We start from the raw sequence: 27,633 nt of genomic DNA on the forward strand, positions 1-27,633 counted from the left end.
CTGAATGGTTTGTTAGTTCGTTACTGCGTTCTTTTTATGTAGATTCATAGCGAGCGTCCTTATTTCGCCTGCGTTTGTTTTGTTTACTGTAGACTGAAAGGCGCTATATAAAACGAAGTATTATTATTATTATTATTTCTTTCCGTAGCCTCATTCTGGTTTCGCACTTCTGATTGGCCACTGACGTTCTGAAAGAAATAGGCGCTCTCTACAGTAAACAACAAGAGGACGCTCGCTATGAATCTACATAATAAGAACGCAGTAATAATAACGAACTAACAAACCATTTAGCAACTACTTGGAGAGATAATTAATATACAACATGGAAACGAGATAAAGAACATGTTTGAAGGGCTGCTGGAGTCAACTGGACTAACGTTACATCTCGACCACCGCAGACTGGTGACGGTGAGTGCAATGTGTTCACTGAAACTCAAGATCAACGGATTTTGACTGTACTTAATCTGCCAGGGAATCTCATAATACTAATCAAACAATATAAATATAGTCCTTTCATGCACAATTGATATCCTAACTATTCTAACGTTGCAATGCTTTGATAACAACGCTGCAAGATGGTTATGAATGAATTAATGAATGGATGAATGAATGAATGAATGAAAACTTTATTTAACAGATTGCAGAATGGGTACAATACAGTACGGCTCAATACATACAATTGTTAAGGGGATGCAGACCTGAGAAAGACGTTTGTCTTGTTTCCATCAGGGTCCCCCATTTTCAATTCATATAGACATTTATGACATACACAACATACATGACATTTATGGCATAGGGACATATAGGTATTTAGTACTGATACATTTGTGACATAAGCGGTATTCAAATATACAGTACTGTTACCCCTAGATCCTGACAGAGTATATACATATGATGGGGAGGGGACTGTACATTAGGAGGGGGTGGGTGGGTGGGAGAGAAATATACATACAGCGGGGAGGGAATATATAATGAAACGCTCTAGACCACATTGCTTAGCAGAGTTCGGTGATGTGAATGGAAACTGTCAAGTTGATCAACCGATTTTGAGTATATGGGGCATGGGACTTGAGCAATTTATTTTTTTTATTTTTTTTTAAATAACTAAATAGTTACTTTTCACAGTAACTCATTACTTTTGGGTGTAAGTAACTAGTACAGTAACGAAGTTACTTTGAAATGAAGTAACTAGTAAAGTAACTGAGTTACTATTTTTCAGTAACTAGCACAACACTGCATACAAATAGTGTAGTATTTATTATTATTATTTAATTCCAAGGATGTCTGTAGAGTCGACATGAATGCAATCACCATGATTCCTCCCAAATAAAGCCCTTAACACATGAGTGCCAGTAGGGGGCGCACTATTTATCGCTTGAATGCCAGCCTTTTGGGACAGATTTTCCGATATTTCATGATTTTCGCGGAGCTATTTCTATATTATGGCTATGTATCTAATACGCCCGTCGCTTATCAATGACTTGCTTGCAGTGCCAGCCATAACGTTGATTAATGTCCTTGGATGCCAGCATCCACTTCAATGATGGCGTTAAAAACGCATAATCTATCTTTTAAATTATGGCTATGTGTCTAATCTGCCTGTCGCTTCAGGGCTCTACAGTGCGACCATATTGCTCGCATATGCCCCTAAAAATATGTGTGTGCGAACCTGAAAAATCAATTACTCGCACGGTGTGCAAGTGCAGATTACAGCCTCAGTCGTTCTTTTTATTTCTCCGCTGAGAATCGTTAAAAAACTACAAGTTCCACATTGCACTCAAGCCAACGGCCTAATCACAGTAGAGTGACGTGACTGGTTTCATGGGAAATAAAGCAAATGACCAATCGGAAGCTCTCATTTTGCCTGTTTACTTCCTGAAAGTCTGCCATTGCGATATACGCACGTTTTCCGAGCAGCAGAACTCCGTGGAGTCCAGTCCGAGTACAGTCCGCTCGACTATGGGAGCACCTTTATTATAGTCTTACCAATAGCAATAGATTTTAGCGATAGCACTAGTAATATAACGTTAATGCAACAAAACGAATGCCTTGCTTTGTTAATCATAACGTTGATGCAGTAGCGTATGTCGTTGTGTTGACTGTAACGGACATGATAACAACATAACACTGTGTACACATTCAAATTGCGATAATCGATTCTAACATTTTCAAATCGATGCAGTTGAATTTTCCCCTTAGGATCGATGCATTGTTACACCCCTACACCAAAGTAACTGGCCCACTGTGTATGTGTGTACAGCTAACTTGGCTAGCGTTATCAACAGCAGAGGTGGGCAATAAGGGTCCAGCTGCAGCGCCGGACGGCCGGAGTGCAAGCGGTGTGACGTAATTGGCATAATCGACTGTCAATCAATGGTCTACCTGACACGCAAACTCATAAACAATGTTTCTGTACTGGAGGTGTACAGTATTTCAATAGGCAACCCTGAAAGGATTATTTTTCTAGAAGAGCAACACAGCCAAAACATAGGCATTGTATGCATAAAAGGGGCAAAAGCTAAAGTTAAGTGACTGTTACTTTTGTAGCAGTAGTTTGATTTGATAGTTTATTTGATAGGGACAGCACATGTTAATGAACATCAAGTACAAAATACAAAATGTAAACATGCAGGGTTGTAGCAAGAGCTAATTTACACCAGGAGACAGCAAAACTCTTTCAATAAATAAATAGCCTGCTTAGGGTAAAAGCATGGTGACATTCAATGATAAAAACAAGAAACAAGTTACATAAACTAAATCAGATTTAAAAATGATCACAGTTCTGGTTTGCCTTGAGATGCAGTTTAAGATGAGTCTTGAACATGGAGTATGTTGGGCACTCTCTAATCACAACTGGTAGGCTATTCCAGTAGTTACCACCTTTAACAGAGAACACCGTTTTAGCAAAGGTAGTATACCGAAAGGGCACCTTACAGTCCCCTCTACTGATGGCCCTGGTGGTAATGCCAGTGTCTCCTTTTTGTTCAATGTCACTGCCTTTCTTATTAGGCCTAGTTGTTGGCTACAACTTTGCCACAGTAGGCATTAGTTTCAAGTTTCAAGTTTCTTTAATAGTTGTCATACAGAAGTACAGAATACCTTTGTACAAAATGCTTCTTACTGTTGCGCTCCAGAGACTGTGCAAGACAAGATAAGTATGAAATAAAAACATAGTAAAATTAGAAGTAAAAAAAGAGGTCACAGTGTTCAGTTTAGACATATGTACAATGTTCGATGCAGAATAGACGTAGTTACCATACAATATACAATACTGTGCAGTGTACTAATATACAATACTATATAGTGCAAGGCAGAAATGGAGAAATGGGACGAGGTGCAATTTAGGTACAATTCACAGTAGGTGTACGAGTTGTAGTGCAAATCCTTTATCAATAAATATAAAGTGTAAGTGTGTTTGTGTGATCTAAAGTGTGGAGAGTGGGTGCTGCAGTGTGTTGTTTGTTTGAGTGAGTGTGTGCGTGTGGGTGTGTGTGCTGTGTGCATTTGATGGTTGTTGCATAGTGATTATTGTTCGTTTAGCGATTATTGTTCGTTTAGCAGCCTGATGGCCTGGGGATAGAAGCTTCTTCTGAGTCTTTCTGTGCTCGCCTTAAGACTCCGGTATCGCTTGCCTGACCGCAGCAGTTCAAAGAGGCAGTTGTTCGGGTGGCTCGAGTCCTTAATAATTCTCTTAGCCTTCCCCTTGCACCGCTTGATGTAAATGTTCTGGAGGGTGGGAAGCCCCCCTCCAATTGTGCGTTCGGCTGAACGTGTCACTCTTTGTAGTCTGCTACGGTCTTGTGCAGTGCTATTCCCAAACCAGGAGGTGATGTTGCCGGTCAGGATGCTCTCTATTGTACATGAGTAGAAGTTCCTAAGGATCTTCTGACTGACTTGGAACTTCCTTAGGCGCCTGAGGAAGTAGAGGCGTTGTCGTGCCTTCTTCACAACACTGTCAATGTGTGTGGTCCATGTCAAGTCCTCGGATATGTGGGCTCCGAGGTACTTGAAACTGTTCACTCTCAACCGGTGCCCCGTCGATGCTGAGGGGGCTGTAGTCCTTGACCCCCGACCTCCTGAAGTCCACAATCATCTCTTTTGTTTTGCTGACGTTCAGGGAGAGGCAGTTCTCCTGACACCACTGTGACAGGTTCTCTACCTCTTCCAGGTAGGCCCTTTCGTCGTTGGCAGAGATCAGGCCCACCACTACTGTGTCATCAGCAAATTTGATGATGGTGTTGTTGTTCCGCTGTGCTACGCAGTCATGTGTGTACAGGGAGTAGAGGAGGGGGCTCAGAACACAGCCCTGGGGGGCCCCTATGTTGAGCGTGATGGATGAGGAGGTGCAGTTGCCGGCTCTTACCACCTGGGGTCTGCCCGTCAGGAAGTCCAAGACCCACTGGCACAGGTCATAGTTCAAGCCCAGGTCCCTGAGCTTGGCTATGAGTTTGGAGGGGACTATGGTATTGAATGCTGAGCTGTAGTCGATGAACAGCATTCTCACATAGTTCCCCTGCCTCTTGTCCAGATGTGATGCTGCTGTGTGCAGCACATGGGCTATGGCGTCCTCCGTGGACCTGTTGGGGCGATATGCAAATTGCAGAGGGTCCAGGTTGATGGGGAGGGAGGAACAGATGTAGCCCTTCACTAGCTTCTCAAAGCACTTCATGGCTATGAAGGTGAGGGCTACAGGGCGGTAGTCGTTGAGGCAAGCGGGCGTAGATTTTTTGGGTACAGGGATGATGGTGGACTTCTTCAGACAGGTGGGGATGACAGCCTGTTCCAAGGACAGGTTGAAGATGTCAGTGAATACCGGGGCCAGTTGGTCGGCACAGACTTTTAGGACGCGGCCGGGGATGCCGTCCGGTCCTGCTGCCTTCCTGATATTCACTTTTTTAAAGATCCGTCTCACCTCATGCTCTGTTACCCTGAACACTGAGTCTCCATCAGCAGACCCCCCCCCCCCCCATTGCCGTGGTTTGTAGGCTGGTGTTGTTATTCACAGCCTCAAACCTCGCATAGAAGGAATTGAGATCATTTGCTAAGGAGATGTCACTGTTCAGTTTGAGGGGGGTTCCTTTGTAGTCTGTCATTGTTCTGAGGCCCTGCCACATGCCTCTAGAGTCAGCCTGTTCAAACTGAAGTTCAACTTTATCCCCGTAACGCCGTTTTGCCTCTATTACTGCTCTCCTGACGTTGTATCTTGCCATCTTGTGTTCTTCCATGTTGCAATAGTTCAAATGTCTGTGTCCCATTCCCGTTTGCACACGCAGATACACACACACACACGCACACAGTGGGCCAGTGACTTTGGTGGTATGTGCTATTGCACAGATGTGTGTCCCGTTCCCATTTGCACATGCACGCACAGTACAACTATACATTTATTTTTGAAAAAAAATATTTTCACTGTGCTCCTAAATATTTTTGGGTGCTCCTAAATTTTTTCATTTAGGAGAACATGTGCTCCTTGGGAAAAAGGTTATCGGCTATCAAGCTAAGCTACGTTAGCTACTCATGTTGTATACACAATAGCGTCCGTCCTCCTGCTACGCTCATAGCGAGGGGGGCGTACTAGCGTAGGTCAGCGGCCAATCAGAGCGCAAAACGTGAACCCGGAAACGCGGACGCGTTGTAAAAAGGCTACACGCAGGGGACACACTGTTATCTCAGTGAAAATAGCTCCGATTATCCTAAAACTGGTAACATAGACTCCTTACCTTAGATCAGATGTTCTCCAAAAAGATTATTCCAATTCCTGATCGCCATTCCAAATATCGATTGCGTTTATTGATTGATTATTGGCTGCTGTAAATATATATTCCAGGCTGCTTTCCATCTCGCGATCACTTCCCTCTTCATCAGATCCCTCGCCAGCATAGTGGAGCCAGTAGGCTCCCCCCCCCACAGATCCACCAGTCTAATCGAATGGCCTGCAGTTACACAGGGATAGACGATAGGGGGTGGTATTTTCCCATCGGAGCTCCTAGAGGGGCTGCTGTACCCATAGATATCTATAGAACACTAGATAGCTTAAGGCGGAGTCACCAGCGTCACTGAACCGCCGCCATCTTGGGAGGGTCAGCCTTGAGTGAGAGTGAGTGAGCTGCACAGACAAAAATACTCATAACTCGCTGAAATATTGACGGATTTACAAACGGGTTGGTTTGCTATAAACATCAAAGATGTAGTTATGATACTGCATACTTATAAAAAAAAATTTAAAGATGTTTTTTTTTACAAACCGCTTGAATCATAGCCACGTTAATAATGCTTGTAATAAACCAAACCGTTTGTAAATCCGTCAATATTTCAGCGAGTTATGAGTATTTTTGTCTGTGCAGCTCACTCACTCTCACTCAAGGCTGACCCTCCCAAGATGGTGGCGGTTCAGTGATGTCGCTCTCCATTGGCCGGCAGCGCGGGCAAGCTATCTAGTGTTCTATATATATCTATGGCTGTACCAACGGGAGACTCGGTTGATGAAATATTCAGATCGCTAATAAAAAAAAACGACAATTCGCGTCGTCAGCACTCAACGGGGGGCATGAAATAACGACAACACGTCGCTGGCACTCAAAGTGTTAAGCCCTTTTTATTATAATTTTTTTTTGATTGTGAATAACACCATGCTAAAATTGACCAGACATGAAACATTCAGCACCTTCTTGAGATCACTTGTACAAAAATCTAAGCAAATGAATAAAGGGAAGATGATTAAACAGAAGGTTTTGTAGATACAGTACTGAATTCTTCCATCCGGACACATGCAATTTTAAATATGATTATAGAATATCGGGCCTATAAATGACCTTATTATGGCCAACTCGCACATCTATGGATCGGGCCAAATCTCCCCTTTCCAATGGCAGAGTTCAATCTGGATTTAGTATCACCAGGCGTGATATCTACTGTAAGTACAGTTACTTTTTTATAATGTAAATGTCTCTGCCATTTTTCATCAGATTGCAATGCATTTTTTTGCTAGACGTTCACAAAAAGGTAGAGAAACTAACTGCGTTCTGTTTTATGGCAATAATGTTCAGGTTTGTGGGAGATAATCCGGAAAAATAAGAAATAAAAAAGTTAATCCAGAAGTCAGATGATTGGCGTCAGCTGGGTAGTGTAGTTTTTCGAAATTCTAAAGCCCATCGAAAGCCCTGGATCTCTTCCTTCAAAAGACTACACTCACTTTTGGCTGCGCCACTTCCTCCCGTCAATATGCGCCGGTTTCCGACTCAATGCCCTGAGATTTCTATAATCTTCCACTAATAACAGTTCAAATCATTGGTAAACTAATGTAATGCTGAAAATATACACTTTGACTGCTGTTTTGACAGGGTTAGGGTCTTTACTCTTGGCTACATTTGAAAAACATTAATTCATACAGTCTGTAGAGATGGATTTATGGCATGATGTCATTGTGGGTCCGGTACCAGACTCCTCAGGTTTAAGATGTTAAGTGGAGCTAGGACAAAATTTGTTCTTAACCTTTCTCTTAAGTCCGTTGGTGAATGAGACCCATTGTCTCCTTCTCTTCCTCAGTGTCTCCTAGCTGGCCATGATGAGAGCACTCCTCTTAACACTTTGAGTGCCAGCGACGTGTTATGTCATCTTTTCATGCCCCCCGTTGAGTGCCGACGACGCGAATTGTCGCTTGATTTTTTTATTAGCGATCTGAATTCATATTTCATCAACCGAGTCTCCCGTTGGTACAGCAGCCCCTCTAGGCGCTCCGATGGGAAAATACCGCCCCCTATCGTCTATCCCTGTGTAACTGCAGGCCATTCGATTATACTGGTGGATCTGTGGAGGGGGAGCCTCCTTGCTCCACTATGCTGGCGAGGGATCTGATGATGAGGAGAGTGATCGCGAGTTGGAAAGCAGCCTGGAATTAGGGCTGGGCGATATGACGATATTATATAAATATCGGGTACAGTTCATTAACGATACACCTTTTTAACATATCGTGGATATCGTGATGTTTTGCCCAAGAGGATTGTGTCACGTCAATCTGGTCCACACGTTCAAACTTTTGAACAACGCCGCCCCCACACACACACTACTGCATCAAAGTTACTACTTATGATTAACAAAGGCATTCGTTTTGTGGCATTAAAGTGATATAGTTACACGTTCAATAACATCAGCTGATTTACCCGAACATAACAACGTCCGAGGACGACCTAGATAGATAGCAAGCATTACTCGTTCATATCTCAGCCCGTGCTGAGTTGTGCCCATTCTGCGGTCTGTTAATAAAGTTTTCAATCAGACAGATGTATGGAAAGGCTTTTATTATAACATTCGTTGCAGTAAAATCATTATGCCTCGTTTAGTCATCTGCGGAGCGCTGGTAATCTACTCGTCGGCCGCGGGGAGCTAACGTTGTTGTTGTTGAGCTCTCGTCAAAATCAATGGAGGACATTCTGGAAGTAAAAAACGAATACACGCTTGCCGATTGGTGCTAAGAACAGCAGGGCGGGTGCAAGCGGTGTGACGTAATTGGCAGACTCGACTGTCAATCAAAATTATTCTGTTGCCGGCTGAATGATTGAATGAATGGAAACTTTATTAACAGATTGCAGAATGGGTACAATACAGTACAGCTCAATACAACAACAGTGGACTGGAGGATGAAGACCAGAAAAAGACTTTCGGCTTTTTTACATAAGGGTCCTCCATTTTAAATTCATCAAAACATTTAGAGACATACAAATATACAGTAGTTTCATAAAAATGCTAAAATGCTATTGATTGATTGATTTAAAACTTTATTAACATATTGCAGAATTGGTACAGTACAGCTCAATACATACAATTGTTAAGGAGATGCAGACCTGAGAAAAACTTTTGTCTTGTTTACATCAGGGTCCCCCATTTTCAATTCATCATATTTCATATCTAAATCATATAATATCTCATTGCTAAATATATGCAATATATAATCTAATAATCCAATCATCTAAATCTAATATATAATATAAAAATGCTAAATGCATGGGTATTTTATTTTGTCTTTAATGTTAGCTTGCAAACTCAAATACTGTCTTGGTAAGCCTCATAATGAATTGTTTGGGGGAAAAAAGAAAAACATCGTGATGTGTATCGTGTATCGCCGAAAGGTCAGAAAATATCGTGATATCATATTTAGGCCATATCGCCCAGCCCTACCTCGAATATATATTTACAGCAGCCAATAATCAATCAATAAACGCGATCGATATTTGGAATGACGATCAGGAATTGGAATAATCTTTTTGGAGAACATCTGATCTAAGGTAAGGAGTCTACGTTACCAATTTTAGGATAATCAGAGCTCCTGGGCAGTGTGTCGAAGTGTCCTTGAGCAAGACACTTGACCCCAAACTGCTCCCGATGAGCAGGTTGGCACCTTGCATGGTTGCCGCCACTGTCGGTGTGTGAATGTGTGAGTGAATGAATGGGTAAATGTGAGGAACAAAATTGTAAAGCGCTTGATAAAAGCTACTATAAAGATGCACCATTTATGAGCCAATGGTTTACTATATTATTGATGTTTTTCCTACAGGAGCGATACAGTACGATACGCCCTGGACATCCTGGGGATCCTGACAGTCGTTCCTAAGACCCAGCAGCTGTTAGCTGAGGCTGTCGCTGTGCTGGATGAGGGTGGATCCACCGTGTCCACTGTCGGTATGATACTGAAATACAATGTTCACGTCTTTGACTGAAATACAATGTATATAATAATTATACTCATTATATAAATAATGAGTAATGTCCCTGACACCCCTAAGAACTGGCTAACCTCCATCGTTGCTTTTCCACTGAATTATTCATCTAATGGGCGACTTGTCATGTTCCTCCTCCAGGAATGAGCATCGTGCTGGTGGTGGCCGAGGGAGAGGTGTTTGTGAACGATGCAGAGATCCAGAAGTCCGCTCTGCAGGTGGTCATCAACTGTGTGTGCGCTCCGGACAAACGCATGTCCAGCATCGGCAAGTTCATCGCGGGCACGCCGCGCCGCCGCCTGCCCCAGCAGACCAAGTCCAGCGAGAGCGTCCTCTCCAAGATGTGGAACGTGGTGCAGTCCAACAACGGCATCAAGGTGGGTTGGCTTCTCAGAGACACTGGCGGTCTAGAGCCGCTACTGATGATCTAGAGCCTCTACTGATGATCTAGAGCCGCTACTGATGATCTAGAGCCTCTACTGATGATCTAGAGCAGGGGTGCCTAACCTTTTTTGAACCAAGATCTACTTTTTAATTTACCACCTAGCCGAGAGCTACCAGCCAAAATTGTATAATTGTAAGCAGTCATTTGAGGCTTTATAAAAGCAGCATAATGAACACAAATCTGTCAGTGCAGAGTCTGACCTCATCTTAAATAACAAACAGCATTGCTTGTTGTAGTTAACAAGGAGAGGCAGAGTTGATTTAGCAAAAAGAAAAAGAAAAAAAAATTTAATAATCAAATTTTATTAATCAAGATCTACTTGAAATCAGCCCGCGATCTACCTGTCGATCTAGAGCTACTACTGATGATCTAGAGCCGCCACTGATGATCTAGATCCGCTACTGATGATCTAGAACAGCTACTACTGATGATCTAGAGCCGCTACTGATTATCTAGAGCCGCTACTGATGATCTAGAGCCTAGAGCCGCTACTGATGATCTAGAGCCGCTACTGATGATCTAGAGCCGCTACTGATGATCTAGAGCAGCTACTGATGATCTAGAGCCTCTACTGATGATCTAGAGCCGCTACTGATGATCTAGAGCCGCTACTGATGATCTAGAGCCGCTACTGATGATCTAGAGCCGCTACTAATGATGATCTAGAGCCGCTACTACTGATGATCTAGAGCCGCTACTGATGATCTAGAGCCGCTACTGATGATCTAGAGCCGCTACTACTGATGATCTAGAGCAGCTACTGATGATCTAGAGCCGCCACTGATGATCTAGATCCGCTACTGATCTAGAGCCGCTACTGATGATCTAGAGCCGCTACTAATGATGATCTAGAGCAGCTACTGATGATCTAGAGCAGCTACTGATGATCTAGAGCCGCTACTAATGATGATCTAGAGCAGCTACTGATGGTCTAGAGCCGCTACTACTGATGATCTAGAGCCGCTACCCATGATTATTTAAGCAATCGATTAATTCAAAGAAAAGTGCATTTTAACAATGAAGACTGCAACTTCCTTGATCCCACGCTCATTCATGACGTCATCAAACGCCACCTTTTGTTATTGTTTTGAGTGAGAGAAAATGACATATTGTACATTTAATTGAAATGTTCCCATGAATGCTGAACTGAAAACATGGACCTTTTATGGACCTGTTTCTGAACAATCTTAGTGCTTCTGAATGAAATAATTCTTCTTTTCAGACTAGATGCTCTGGAACATTTAACTGCCACCAGTAAAATGTTTCAAAGCATCGATGTATTCATTTTTAATCGCCACCCTTTTTGTAATTGATTTATTCAATTCAGTCGATTAACCACAATACCCCAACGGAGGTCCTTTTCATTCGCAAATAAACCTGTCTCTCTTATATATTTCTGTCCCTTAACTTCTCTGCTCCTGCTCCTGTAGGTGCTCCTGTCTCTGCTGACGGTGAAGATGCCCATCACGGATGCGGATCAGATCCGAGCCTTGGCCTGTAAGGCTCTGGTGGGTCTCTCTCGCTCCAGCTCCGTCAGGCAGATCATTGGCAAGCTGCCCCTGTTCAGCAGTGGACACATCCAGCAGCTCATGAAGGAGCCCGTGCTCCAGGACAAACGCAGTGAGCACGTCAAGTTCTGCAAGTTCGCCGCCGAGCTGATCGAGAGAATCTCCGGGAAGCCCCTGCTGATCGGCACGGACGTGTCCCTGGCCTGGCTGCAGAGGGCCAACGTGGTGGCCCAGTCCCGGATCTCTTTCCCCGAGAAGGAGTTGCTGCTGCTCATCAGGAACCACCTGGTGGTCAAAGGTCTACATGATACGGCGACGACGCTCACCAAGGAGGCGGAACTCCCCATGGCCATTCTGAACCACCCCTCCACGTCTGGCTTCCCCCCCGTCGCCGTCCCTCCTCCCCCGGCCTCCGCCGTCACGGCCCTCCCCCGCACCCCGCGGCTGGCCAACGGGGTGGTATCCAGACTGGGGAGCCTCAGCTCTCACTCGTCCACCCCGATGTCCGGCCACCTGCAGTCCCGCCCATCAACGTCGCAGCCCGTGGCCTCGGCCCCCGCGCCCTCCTTTCCCTCCACGTCCGTCCCTCCCTGTACCAACGGCTCGCCCCTGATCGGCCGTATTGCGTTCACCCGGGAGCGTCCGTCGCCGTGCGGTCCACTGAGCGGCAAGAAGCCACGCGTGCTGAGGCAGAAGTCCGACCACGGGGCCTTCAGCCAGAGTCCCGCCATGAAGAAGCAGCTGGACAGACACCTGCCCTCCCCCCCCGCCCTGGACAGCATCATCACCGAGTACCTGAGGGAGCAGCATGCGCGCTGCAAGAACCCCGTCACCACTTGCCCCCCGTTCTCCCTCTTCACCCCCCACCAGTGCCCCGAGCCCAAACAGAGGCGGCAGGCGCCCACCAACTTCACGTCCCGACACACGCGGAGGGTCATCTATCCCAAATACGGAGGAGTGGACGGAGGATGCTTCGACAGACACCTCATCTTCAGCAGGTAGTTCTCCAGCTCTTTGCTGTCTTTCCTTCTCTACCTGAGACACTGAGGTGTGGAGGTAATGGAGGTCGCTCTGTGATGATGGAGAAGAATGATTTCTCTGTGGTCTTTTTCTCTTGCATGTTCTCCACAAGGACAGGTTTGTATCGGATTGCACAGACTTCACTCCCAAGTGTCAGATTGTCCCCTCAGGCCCTAGATTTAGAGTGCAGCGCTGTAGGAGTAAATACTCCTTAATTCCCTGTGCAATAAAGCTGCTTAATGGGGGCGACAGTGGCTCAGGAGGTAGAGCAGTTGTCTGGTAATTGGAAGGTTCCTGGTTAGATTCCCGGGCAGCGTGTCAGAAGTGTCCTTGAGGGGGGCGGGGCGGTCAAATGTGAAGACTTTCCCTCATCCGACATAATAACCACTGGACTGAATGTTAATCTTCCTGCCCGTCCAGGTTTCGGCCCATCTCTGTGTTCAGGGAGGCCGATGAGGACGAGAGTGGCTTCATGTGCTGTGCCTTCTCCGCTCGCGAGCGCTTCCTCATGCTCGGGACGTGTACCGGGCAGCTGAAACTCTACAACGTGTTCACGGGCCAAGAGGAGGCCAGCTACAGCTGTCACAGCTCGGCCATCACTCACCTGGAGCCGTCACGGGTCAGTGGTGAAGTGGCATCTAACGTCTCCATATACTTTCAACTTTTTGACCTTTTTGTTAGGCTTCTCACCAATGGAAATCTTACTGCAGATTCAGATTCAGATTATTTTATTGTCGCAGCTTTTTTTAAATGTACATTACATTCAGCAAAACGTGAGATGCTTGTTTTTCCCGGCTCCTGAACCGTAGTAGATTTGTAAACATAATAGACAACGTATATTCTATCTATATAAATTATAAACTATAACTAAACTAAAAATATAAACTAAACTATAGAACTAAACATAATACACAACGTATATTCTATCTATACAAAACTAAAAACTATGCTAACTGTATAAATAGCTATAGACTATAAACTAAAACTAAACTAAACTACAGAACTAAACATAATTCACAACGTATATTCTATCTATATAAAACTATGCTATGCTAACTGTATAAATAGCTATAGACTATAAACTAAACTACAGAACTAAACATAATTCACAACATATATTCTATCTATAAAAAGGTATACAATGTATCTGTTAGCAAGTTTACAGTGTTTACAGTTAGCCTCTTAACACTTTGAGTGCTAGCAGGGGGGCGCACGCTTTATCGCTTGAATGCCAGCCATTTGAGACAGATTTTCCGATATTTCATGATTTTCGCCGAGCTATTTCTATATTCTATATTATGGCTATGTGTCTAATACGCCTGTCGCTTATCAATGACTTGCTTGCAGTCAACATGTACGAAACTGATTGTTTTTTCATCAGTACATTTCCGTTTTATACTGTTTTGAAAAACAGTATTTAGTGGAATACACAACACATCATTTTCCGGCCTATTTATGAATCGTTTTCAAATAAACGCTAGATTATCGATAGTATATGTGTACTTATGCACGCTAGAGAAGCGGGCTGAAAAATCGATTTATCTATTTCCTGGTCAGCGCTAACGTCATACACACACAGAGACACGTTGAGATATATGTGAAAAATACATCTGATTACCCCAAGACTGGTAACATAGATTCCTTACCTCACATCAGATGTTATGCAAAAAGATTATTCCAATTCCTGATCGCCATTCCAAATATCGATCGCGTTTATTGATCCAACGTTAGGTACTCGAAACACATATTCCACGCTGTTCTGAGGGTCCACAATGAATCCGATCGGCTCGGGTTACATGCCTGAGAAGTCAAATGTGGATTCCGGAGTTTTCTTTTCTCATCCATTTCCATTGAGTCCAATCCAATGGGTGCGTTGCCATCCGGGAGACGATAGAGGGCGCTATTTTCCCTGTTCGAGCTCATAGACAGTCCCAATGGTAACGTGAGGCTAGATTGATGAAAAATGAATGGATATCGCTAATAAAAGCAATGCCGATTAAATAACGAGATTTCTCGTCACTGGCACTCAAAGTGTTAACTGGCGCCCCCAAAAGTGGCAATTTCTTTACTTGAACTTGAGGACTGCATACTTTTTTTGCAAACCAAAATACTATACTTTATACTTGGTATAGCCTGGTCTCTTTTGAATGATAACATTCTGAAGTTTCTTACACAATAAAGAAAAATCACTTTTGGTGCTAATGAAATAGAGTAACATAGGTCTGAACTTGAGTTGTAGAAGAACTTGTTACTTGGTATGGCTGAAAAAACACACTGGGTCCATAGCCTGAAGTCTTGTATAGTACATGTCCACATTTCATAAAAATCCATTCAGAAATGAGTGATTTATGAGTGAGGAGTATTTTGGTGAGGCTGCTTGTCATCCAGTATTGGCATTAATAAATCAGATGTCATGCTAATATGTCATGTTCTACAGTAGGACTTACTACTATGATACCCATTAAAACAAGAAATTTTAATAATAGAAGCCTACTTTGCTGGAACGATTAATTTCAAACGTATACAGTGTGTGTGCCCTCGCGCGTTGCTTTCTCCACGCATTTCTGGAGCATTTCTTTATCCACTATGGTTGGATGGTGTATTGTACTTGTGCTGTATCATAACAATACATTTGAATCTAATCTCGTTTTGAGATCAGTCTCAAATCGCTTCCTGTTGAATGGATCGGTTGAGTGCAATGTCGACTCTCTACTTTCCCCCGTTTACTCGTCTTCACAGCCTAGAATATGACACGCCCACTGATGATGTCACGGTTCGTGAGGAAAAAACAAATATTTTTCGGTGCCAGCTGAGCACCGATTTGTCACGTTCTGAACCAATTAATCCCGGTGTGAACGCGCCGGCCGGTGCGAGATTATGTTCGGGAACCGGCTCCAGCACGGAGCCCGGCCGGTGTGAAAGGCCTATGTGTGGTGCTCTGGGTGGGTGCTCTGTCGGCACGTGCTGGTTGTTGTCGAGATGTCCAGTATAGATGAAACTGGTCTTACACAACGTGCCATGCCGTTGACCCGCTACTAGGGGAAGAGTGTCTTAAGTGTGAGTGAGCGAATGAAGGTATGCATGAGAGAGTGAGTTAGCAGCATACTGTTGTATTAGCCGCCTTCTGTACAGTCTTGACTTTCTAAATAATTTTGGACGAACACCAATGGACCTTTTGGCTGGATAGCCAGCTAGCGGAGTCATCTTTGTCACTATTTGTAACATCATGGTAACTACGGTGATGAGAGCCTAGAGCTCAGGTTCTCCAGTTGGAACACATTTACATGTTTAGCCCTAGTGGTTTAATTTCTGGCTTTCAGCCCACAGTGGAAAGAGGGTTAATCATAAATAAAACATGTAATTTATGTGTTGTCCCCTTAGGACGGCTCTCTGCTTCTGACGTCTGCATCGTGGAGTTACCCTCTGTCTGCACTATGGGGCATGAAGTCAGTGTTCATCATGAAGTAAGTGATGTTTTAGAGCGACACATCCTAACTCGCATATTAAAAGGATAAGTCACTTGAAAGGAACTTCACCAGAGGCACAAATACACATGTTATTGCTGCTCTAAAAAGCCCTCCAAATTGAAATGTGTGCTAGTGGAAAGACTTACAAAAATTGCCGTCTGACCTGTGGGCAGTCTATGAGCCGTTTGGTGACAGGGCCTCGTGCCCCTCTGTTCGATGCCACCGCCTGGTCCGCTCTGGTCAATGGTACAGCTGCTCCGTGCCTTCGGGGGAGAGAGAGCCGCTGAAAGAAGCTGACATGCTGTTTAATTCTGCACGCCAGCCGCCCCATGGGCTAGAGTCTTCACTTCATGGAACACGAGCAGCTTCCTTCTCCCTCCGGTTTAACCCAGGGACTCTACGTCGATTGAGTGGAAACAATGTTAGACGTTAGAGTGCCTTTATCTGACCTTAAATAGCCGCTGTTTTCGACTTGCAAGGTCGTGGAAATCGGAGAGGTTAAGTATGCGCGTCATCAAATGATCTTGGTTGATCAAATGTATTTGCTAAAACATGGTAAATCAAATACAAATTAGTTTAGGAGTTTGGTAGAAGACTTGACGTTCTCTGGCCAGGAGAATTTGGTCAAGCTCCCTGACTTTCTTGTCGGTTCACCTTATAACCTTATCTGACACAAAGGAAGGGGGCGGGCGAAGGGATTGACCAGGTGATGGGTGTAAGGGGCGAGGGGTGCAGGAAGGAGGGGGCGAGGTGTTATCAAAAGGAATAGAATAAGGGTACAGGATAGGGTGAGGGGGATGTTAACAAAAGGCCATGAAAGGAATTTCCCGACAAACTGTTTTAATGGGTTGATGTTGAAGGGCTGTTTTTCGTTTTAATTTAAATGTGCAAATGTTTTATTTTCCAGGCATTCCTTTTTAGACGACCATTACGTGGAGTTCAGCAAACTATCTCAAGACAGAGTCATTGGCACGAAGGAGCACATAGCTCATGTACGTTGACTTTTCTCAGCCTTTCTTCAGACCATACTAGAAACGGGACAACATTTTTGAATCTACCTCACTCTTTAGACTTCGGCTTCTATTACAGTAGAGACATTGCTATTCTCAAGTGGAGGTTGTGTCTGCTTTCTGTAGATCTATGACATCCAGACAGGGCAGAAGATGCTGACCCTCAACAACCCAGACCTGGCAAACAACTACAAGAGGAACTGTGCCACCTTCAACCCCACAGACGACCTGGTGCTGAACGACGGCGTGCTGTGGGACGTGCGCTCGGCCCAGGCCATCCACAAGTTCGACAAGTTCAACATGAACATCAGCGGCGTGTTCCACCCCAACGGCCTGGAAGTCATCGTGAACACGGAGATCGTATCCTTCGCTTTGGAGTTTTCTGTGGTTGATATCGGTTAGAAAGGAGTGGGTCGGTTCTGTGAGGAACCTGGAGCCCGGGCCGCCATTGTCTTTCAGTCCGTACTTTGTTCCGGGGGGGAATAGGACATGGTTATCATGGATGTGGTTGAGTAGACCACCATACATGGAGACCACCATACATGTAGACCACAGTACATGTAGAGCAGTACATGTAGACCACAGTACATGTAGAGCAGTACATGTAGACCACAGTACATGTAGACCACAGTACATGTAGACCACCGTACATGTAGACAACCGTACATGTAGACCACAGTGCATGTAGACCACAGTACATGTAGACCAGTACATGTAGACTACAGTACATGTAGACCACAGTACATGTAGACCACAGTGCATGTAGACCACATTACATGTAGACCACAGTACATGTAGACCAGTACATGTAGACCACAGTACATGTAGACCACAGTACATGTAGACCACAGTACATGTAGACCACAGTACATGTACAGTACATGTAGACCACAGTACATGTAGACCTCAGTACATGTAGACCAGTACATGTAGACCACAGTACATGTAGACCACAGTACATGTAGACCACAGTACATGTAGACCACAGTACATGTAGACATGTAGACCACAGTACATGTAGACCACAGTACATGTAGACCACAGTACATGTAGACCACAGTACATGTAGACCACAGTACATGTAGACCAGTACATGTAGACCACAGTACATGTAGACCACAGTACATGTAGACCAGTACATGTAGACCACAGTACATGTAGACCACAGTACATGTAGACCACAGTACATGTAGACCACCGTACATGTAGACCACCGTACATGTAGACCACCGTACATGTAGACCACAGTACATGTAGACCACAGTACATGTAGACCAGTACATGTAGACCACCGTACATGTAGACCACAGTACATGTAGACCACAGTACATGTAGACCAGTACATGTAGACCAGTACATGTAGACCACCGTACATGTAGACTACAGTACATGTAGACCACAGTACATGTAGACCACAGTACATGTAGACCACAGTACATGTAGACCACCGTACATGTAGACCACAGTACATGTAGACTACAGTACATGTAGACCACAGTACATGTAGACCACAGTACATGTAGACCACAGTACATGTAGACCAGTACATGTAGACCACAGTACATGTAGACCACAGTACATGTAGACCACAGTACATGTAGACCAGTACATGTAGACCAGTACATGTAGACCAGTACATGTAGACCACAGTACATGTAGACCACAGTACATGTAGACCACAGTACATGTAGACCACAGTACATGTAGACCACAGTACATGTAGACTACAGTACATGTAGACCACAGTACATGTAGACTACAGTACATGTAGACCACAGTACATGTAGACCACAGTACATGTAGACCACAGTACATGTAGACTACAGTACATGTAGACCACAGTACATGTAGACCACAGTACATGTAGACCACAGTACATGTAGACCAGTACATGTAGACTACAGTACATGTAGACCAGTACATGTAGACCACAGTACATGTAGACCACAGTACATGTAGACCACAGTACATGTAGACCACAGTACATGTAGACTACAGTACATGTAGACCAGTACATGTAGACCAGTACATGTAGACTACAGTACATGTAGACCACAGTACATGTAGACCACAGTACATGTAGACCACAGTACATGTAGACCACAGTACATGTAGACCAGTACATGAAGACCACAGTACATGTAGACCAGTACATGTAGACCACAGTACATGTAGACTACCGTACATGTAGACCACAGTACATGTAGACCACAGTACATGTAGACCACAGTACATGTAGACCACAGTACATGTAGACCACAGTGCATGTAGACCACAGTACATGTAGACCACAGTACATGTAGACCACAGTACATGTAGACCAGTACATGTAGACCACAGTACATGTAGACCACAGTACATGTAGACCAGTACATGTAGACCAGTACATGTAGACCACAGTACATGTAGACCACAGTACATGTAGACCAGTAGATGTAGACCACAGTGCATGTAGACCACCGTACATGTAGACCAGTACATGTAGACCACAGTGCATGTAGACCACAGTACATGTAGACCACAGTACATGTAGACCATACATGTAGACCACCATACATGTAGACCACCATACATGTAGACCACCATACATGTAGACCACCATACATGTATACCACCATACATGTAGACCACAGTACATGTAGACCACCATACATGTAGACCACCATACATGTAGACCACAGTAGATGTAGACCACCATACATGTAGACCACAGTAGATGTAGACCAGTACATGTAGACCACCATACATGTAGACCACCATACATGTAGACCACCATACATGTAGACCACCATACATGTAGACCACAGTACATGTAGACCACCATACATGTAGACTACAGTAGATGTAGACCAGTAGATGTAGACCACCATACATGTAGACCACCATACATGTAGACCACCATACATGTAGACCACCATACATGTAGACCACAGTAGATGTAGACTACAGTACATGTAGACCACAGTACATGTAGACCACAGTGCATGTAGACCACAGTACATGTAGACTACAGTACATGTAGACCTCAGTACATGTAGACCTCAGTACATGTAGACCTCAGTACATGTAGACCAGTACATGTAGACCACAGTGCATGTAGACTACAGTGCATGTAGACCACAGTGCATGTAGACCAGTACATGTAGACCACAGTACATGTAGACCACAGTACATGTAGACCACAGTGCATGTAGACCAGTACATGTAGACCACAGTGCATGTAGACCACAGTACATGTAGACCAGTACATGTAGACCACAGTACATGTAGACCACAGTACATGTAGACCACAGTACATGTAGACCAGTACATGTAGACCAGTACATGTAGACCACAGTACATGTAGACCACAGTACATGTAGACTACAGTACATGTAGACCACAGTACATGTAGACTACAGTACATGTAGACTACAGTACATGTAGACCACAGTACATGTAGACCACAGTACATGTAGACCAGTACATGTAGACCACAGTACATGTAGACCAGTACATGTAGACCACAGTACATGTAGACCAGTACATGTAGACCACAGTACATGTAGACCACCGTACATGTAGACCACAGTACATGTAGACCACAGTACATGTAGACTACAGTACATGTACATGTAGACCACAGTACATGTAGACCACAGTACATGTAGACTACAGTACAGTACATGTAGACCACCGTACATGTAGACCACAGTACATGTACATGTAGACCACAGTACATGTAGACCACAGTACATGTAGAACACAGTACATGTAGACCACCGTACATGTAGACCACAGTACATGTAGACCACAGTACATGTAGACTACAGTACATGTAGACCACCGTACATGTAGACCACAGTACATGTACATGTAGACCACAGTACATGTAGACCACAGTACATGTAGACTACAGTACAGTACATGGTTGCCTCCGCCATCGGTGTGTGAAGGTCTTGAGTGAATGTGAAGTATAAGTTGTAAAGCACTTTGGATAAAAGCGGTTATATAAATGAGTCATTTACCATTTCGGTTTTTTGATTTTGCATTCATTTTGATGGGTCTCTTTTCTTGGGGAGCTTCTCAGAACGTCGGTCTGCAGAGTCTCGACCAAAAAAGGCACCATGAATGAGTTAATTTCTCCTATAAAATGAGTAAAAAGACACTTTGTCATTTTGCTTAACCCTTTCACTGCCGCGCTACCAAAACGGTTAACCCTTTCACTGCGACAACACACAGAAGGTTAACTTTTTCACTGCCACACGACAGCCGGTTAACCCTTTCACAGACCGTCGGTTGTGTGATAGTAAAGGGTTAAAGGGGAGATGGGTACAGGGCAATGTCTGAAAAATACGTGCGACCTGGGAGAGATTAACGCGGTCGTCGAGCCGCGTTAATGAATGGTTTTGTGTTACACACGTATTATTATTCTGCAGTGTTCTGGAGGTCCAGATTAATGGTTGGGGTTGGTTCAACGGAGGGGTATGGATTGGGCTATCACCTAAAGTCCACGTTTATTATTTTCTCTCTCTCTCTATATATATATTGTTTTATTTGTAAGATATATATATATTTTTTTTAAACTTTGACCAGTCAGCTGGTTCTTTTCGCGTTTATCGCTTTTTCTGGTCAAGTATGACCGACAGAAACCGGTTGAATGGGGGTATAGATGGGGGGAAAGACACTCTGAGAAAATACGGCTAGTCCGGGAGTCGAACTCGCTACCCCAGATCCGTGACGCGCACGGTTGTCCCCGACGCCGAAATAGCGTTCGAGGTACGCGGTGAGCTACTGGAGCTCCCCTGTAAGATATATATTTAGTGTTTTATTGTTTGCCCGTATATATATGCTCCTTGTATCGCCGCTACATTGGAACGGAGACAAAGTTATACCGTTAGTTTTGTATACAGCCGAGCCACTCAACACATATTGAACGGAGAAAAAGATAACCGTTAGTTGGAGAATAAAAGTGAGGAGAGAGAGGTGTTTTGCTACAGCGCTGTGGTGGTAACGTTAGTGCCGTTATTAGTTGGAAACGGTGTTGTGGTGTTGCCAAGGGAGAGGAGGAATACCATACTCCCGCATCGATCTGCCGACGGCGACGGGCAGAGGATAACGGAGAAAGAAGTGACGTTTAGACTTAGTTCGGTTGAGGCTGAACTCATATAGCAACCAACAGACTTTAGGTGATAGCCTAATCTATACCTTTCTGTTGAACTAATTCTAATTATTAATCTGGACCTTCAGAACATGCAGTATTATTAATTTGCTCAAATGTCGTGGCCTCACACAGTGCCAACTGCAGGTCTCGCAATCTCAGGTGCCAACTGCAGGTCTCGCCATCTCAAAGATGACAGAGCATGCAGCATCCCCCTGTTGGTTGCTCAATGCTGTAAAATATTACATAAATGTGTTTTTATGAATAACGATATTTGAGGAGCCTAATATTGCTACAGCGTGCTGCAGGTAGTAGTAGTAGTAGTAGCTAGGTACATGGGAGGCTGCGGGCGAAACTATCTCTGTGACGTCAGCATTTAGCATGAACAAAATGGTGGCGCACATGTTGATAAATGCTACATAAATGGACATAACAAATCGTTTTTTCTTAGAAACGGCTTATTTTTATAACGTGATTTTTTTTCTGTGGTTTCTCTAAATACTAATTTGATGCTATGACTATGTTTATATCGCTATGTTTCATCTCCCCTTTAACCTTCTGTCGTGTGGCAGTGAAAGGGTTAAAGTTCAAAATGCTGTGTTTTTCCAATGACTTTTACATCATTGTTTGACGCTAAAGAGCAGAACATGAGATCTCGTCTTGTTCCTTAATGAGCGCTGCAGTGGGACCTGCGGACCTTCCACCTCCTCCACACAGTACCCGCCCTGGACCAGTGCAGGATAGTCTTCAACAACAACGGCACGGTCATCTACGGAGGTATGAGAACATTCACTCAGCAGTCAGGATATGTGTCGCCACAAGTGATGGAAACTAGAGTTATTTTTGTCCTTGTGGGGACATTGGCCACAGTCCCTACAAAGTAAAATGACTATTTTAGGAAAACGGGGACAGATTCACTGGAGCGCACACTGAAGATTAGGCCTTTTACTTCTGGAATATATCTTAGGGTTACTAGTCATTATGGTGAGTGGTAAGGGGTTAGGGGATGAATGTCTATGGAATGTCTCCACAAAACATGAAACGCAGCTCTGTTTGTGGAGGTGTGAAGTGAACAGCCTGTAGAGGTGTGTGTTTCATGCCACAAGGTTGTGGTGAACCATATGGACAGGAGGTTCACCACTGGGTTGGCAAAGGAGGGCAACCAGCTGGTTAACACAACCTCACAGCCAGAGCTCTGGGCCACTCTGAGCTCTCGGGTGCCACGATGGTTCTACCCGTGCAAGAAGCATACTAACCCACAGAGCTCTGGGCCATGATGGTTCTACCTGTGCAAGAAGCATACTATTACTAACCCACTCGGCGTCCAGAACCATGATGCATCTGCACTACAGCTATGCACTCCTTGCTGCTGCAGTCTGTGCGCGAAATAATGCAACTAGTAGATACATTACTTACATTGATCCATCACAAAACGGAAAGAAAACACAGACGTTTATTGGTTTGTTTTTAAATTAGAACCTAACGCATACGTTAACAGAAACGACAGCTTTCCAAAAGTTCATTATCTCAAAACTCCTCTGTCCATCAAAATGAGACACCCCTAATTGAATTATTTTTATAAATAAAATGATAATTATACAATTGGAGAAAGAAAATAAACTGACTGACGCAGCAGATCAGTGTAGCCGGACCCTTACATTCTCTGCTTTTTTACCCCCAACCAGCAGCTAGAATAAATTGGTCTGTCCGTCAGTTGGTCAAAACTGTAATATGAATGAATACATAAAAACATTATCTTGATTGGCTAGGAAAGGCCAATTGACACGAGTTGAACTGTGTTCCAGTCAGGGCCGCATTGGAAGGCTGTTATCCAAGACGCCACAGGGGATGAAGTCCTGCTAATGTGTGGCAGCTGCTATTTCAGTGGAGATTCTTTTTTACATTTGCGTCCATCTCTAGACTGTCTCTCACCAGTGGTGGAAGAAGTACACAGTTCCTTTTACTTTAGTAAAATTATAAATGCCCATATAAATTAGTACTCTGGAAGTAAAAGTCCTCCACTCAAATTCTACTTAAGTAAAAGTAGAGAAGTATTGCTATTGAATGTACGTAAGTATCTAAAGTAAAAGTACGCATTTTACATGACGTTTGTGTATTCCAGTGCTTGGGAGCATTAAATCCTCGATCTATTGACCTAAAGGTTATGTTAAAGTGGTATGTGGTCCAGTTATGCTTCAAATGTGAAAGTATATAATCTTCATCAATTCTTGCCATGTTTTCTATGTAAAATATTTTTCTTCAAAGTAATTAGTAGCTGATTGATTCAGATAAATTTAGTGGAGTAAAAAGTACAATATTTCCATTGAAATGTAGTCGAGTGAAAGTACAAGGTTCCCTAAGATTTAAATACTCTCATAAAGTACAAGTACCTCAAAATTATACTTAAGTAGAGTAAATACTTAGTTACTTTCCATCACTGTCTCTCACTAGAGCAGTCCTCAAGTAATTCTAGGATAATCAATTTGTTGACAAATCTGTAAAATGTACCAAAACAAAAGTGTTCCACACACGCAATAATGCAGAAGGACCTCTTTAAATCTAGTGCTTACTGGAGTTGTGCTCATACTTTTGTCAGGACTAGTCGACTAAGTATTTGTTGACCCGGCCGGTTAGTGTGCTAATGGCCTGTTAGGGGGCATCTCTGTTGCATCCATGCATGGTTGTCATTATTGGCCTGTGTTTGTGGTTGCAGCGATGTTACAGGCTGATGATGAGGATGACATGATGGAGATGCAGGTGAAGACCCCGTTTGGCTCCTCCTTCAGAACCTTCAATGCCACCGACTACAAACCCATCGGTAAGAACCCACCTTTCACAAGGGTGTCACGTGTCTATATTTAAAAATACGAATGTCTTTATGTAGAAATACACAGTACACTGAGTCCCCAGCATTTTTTTGTCTTGTAAATTATATATATGTTTGGGATTTTGTTCAGAATAATTTTGCTCCACTTGCAGAACTCATAAATACTGTTAATCCTACAAGATATCTATATTTGACAGTATTTTTAGAAATCAATCATTGAATATATTTTTTTGCACAATTGCACTGTATTTTTATTCAAATTGTGTATATATAACATTTTATTTTATTCTACTTGCATTGTCTGTTGATGCACCAAAAGACCAAGACACATTCCTTGTATGTGCCGCTTACTTGGCAATAAAGACCTTTCTGATGGAAACATGTCTTTTCTCCCTTCTTAGCAACAGTCGATGTGAAGAGAAATATATTTGACCTGTGCACGGATACAAAGGACTGTTACCTGGCTGTGATTGAGGTAGGTTTCATCCTCAAGTGACCACACGGACGCCATGTAACATTTAACTACATATCTACAGCCTTGGATTGTTTCTTTTAGAATTTGTTCATATTAAAACCCATTTAGACCTGATGCTGCGTGTGTGTGTTTATACCTTTAAGGCTGGATGCTACATGTGCGTGTAGTTAGCTTTAAGACCTGATGCAACGTTTAGGTCATTTCAGACAGTGTCGCCATTTTCAAGGTATGTGAGTAATGAAAAGCGCTGTGATTCGCTGAAATACATGTGGGGGAATGCTTTGGGATTTTTTTTTTTTTTTTTATTTTGTATTAACACTTTCAGCGCCAGACCCGACATTTCTCGGGTTATCTCGCCAGCGGTTGAGCGCCAGAACCCGAGAAATCTCTGGTTTTCGATCGTTTCCATAATTTTTTCTTTTATTTGATTTTAATATTCTATACAGTCTCACAGACCTCAGTGTATCATTGGGACTCATTCTGAGACATCAAGATTGTCGGCCGAATCATGCTAGGTGGCAGTATCTTATATTTAGTATTTTATATTTGTTGTTGTTTATAGATTTTTCTTTTTATAAATGTCAATGCACATTATGTAAGGGATAATGTATAGCTACGAGGTCATTGTCGCAAAATAATTGACCGACAGAGTTTAAAATACCGAGCCGCCTCGGCAAGGTGTTTTAAACGTCAGTGAAGGTCAATTATTTTGCGACAATGATCGAGTATAGCTATACATTATCCCGCTTATTACATGGCTAACTTGCTAACAATATACCTAATTAATTTTACATCGACTCGCAACAGTAACACTGGTTCTGGCTCCGCTGAGTGCTCGTCGCTCCGCCCCCCCAGCAGCTTCCCCGGCAGCCGGCAGTTTGCACTGATGTCAGTGGGCTTGATTGCGAACAGCTGCGCACAGCGGTCATTATTGTGGGCTTGATTGCGAACAGCTGCGCACAGCGGTCATTATTGTCCCACAGCGGTCATTATTGTCTGACAACTGACCTCTGACGCGCGCTATTGACCAATCACAAGCAAGCATTTCGGCGAATGTGAAAACGCCATGTAATAAAGTAAATTAATGATGTTCAAATAAAAGCCCAAGTTGTAATCTATCAAATGGTTTTCATTTCATGTTTCTACCTGCTCCAGAGGCTGAGATATAAAAGGTTTTAGTGAAGATTGACAATTCTGAAAATCTTTCCAAAAAACCCTCAGGTTTTAAGAGATTGTGGAGAATAATTGCATAGGTTTTAATAGGCGTTTTTAGCAGGCGTTTTTTGCAGGCGTTTTTAGGTCTAAATGGGTTAAAAGAATTGTTCACATAAAAGACATGTCATTCCCATCTGTGTGTATGTGTTGTTTAGAACCAGGACACTGTCAACACAGACACAGTGTGCAGACTGTACGAGGTGGGCCGGCAGAGACTGGCTGAGGAGGAGGAGGAGGATGAGGAGGATCAGGTAAAGGATCTGACCCAGTCTTTCTGTTAGGAGTAGGGCTGAATATGAAGATCCAGCTGCTGTAGTACAATCTATTGAAATCAATGTATGTATATTCTTCATTAAAAGAATGTTTTGGATTTAAATGTTACACCCCCTACTAGTTAGGACACATGTAGTGGAAACATTACACCCCTAGTTAGGTCACATGTAGTGGAAACATTACACCCCTAGTTAGGACACATGTAGTGGAGACATTACACCCCTAGTTAGGACACATGTAGTGGAAACATTACACCCCTAGTTAGGACACATGTAGTGGAAACATTACACCCCTAATTAGGACACATGTAGTGGAGACATTACACCCCTAGTTAGGACACATGTAGTGAGACATTACACCCCTAGTTAGGACACATGTAGTGGAAACATTACACCCCTAGTTAGGACACATGTAGTGGAAACATTACACCCCTAGTTAGGACACATGTAGTGGAGACATTACACCCCTAGTTAGGACACATGTAATGGAAACATTACACCCCTAGTTAGGACACATGTAGTGGAGACATTACACCCCTAG

The 27,633-nt window shown here is 43.5% G+C and overlaps 1 protein-coding gene across 2 annotated transcripts in view; it reads left to right on the forward strand.

Moving 5' to 3' along the window:
• Nucleotides 1-27,633, forward strand: part of dcaf1 (ddb1 and cul4 associated factor 1) — a 70,627-nt gene that overhangs the window by 37,821 nt on the left and 5,173 nt on the right. For both annotated transcript variants that reach the window (XM_084333249.1, XM_084333250.1), the window contains exons 13-23: nt 9,551-9,675; nt 9,855-10,090; nt 11,589-12,664; nt 13,107-13,305; nt 16,068-16,150; nt 17,061-17,145; nt 17,290-17,523; nt 22,987-23,080; nt 25,017-25,121; nt 25,532-25,605; nt 26,976-27,071. In XM_084333249.1, the coding sequence (XP_084189375.1) occupies nt 9,551-9,675; nt 9,855-10,090; nt 11,589-12,664; nt 13,107-13,305; nt 16,068-16,150; nt 17,061-17,145; nt 17,290-17,523; nt 22,987-23,080; nt 25,017-25,121; nt 25,532-25,605; nt 26,976-27,071 (2,407 nt within the window). The remainder of the gene's footprint in view (nt 1-9,550; nt 9,676-9,854; nt 10,091-11,588; nt 12,665-13,106; nt 13,306-16,067; nt 16,151-17,060; nt 17,146-17,289; nt 17,524-22,986; nt 23,081-25,016; nt 25,122-25,531; nt 25,606-26,975; nt 27,072-27,633) is intronic.

This window comes from Notolepis coatsorum (genome assembly GCF_963971535.1).
Source record: "Notolepis coatsorum genome assembly, chromosome: 17".
Classification (NCBI taxonomy): Eukaryota; Metazoa; Chordata; class Actinopteri; order Aulopiformes; family Paralepididae; genus Notolepis; species Notolepis coatsorum.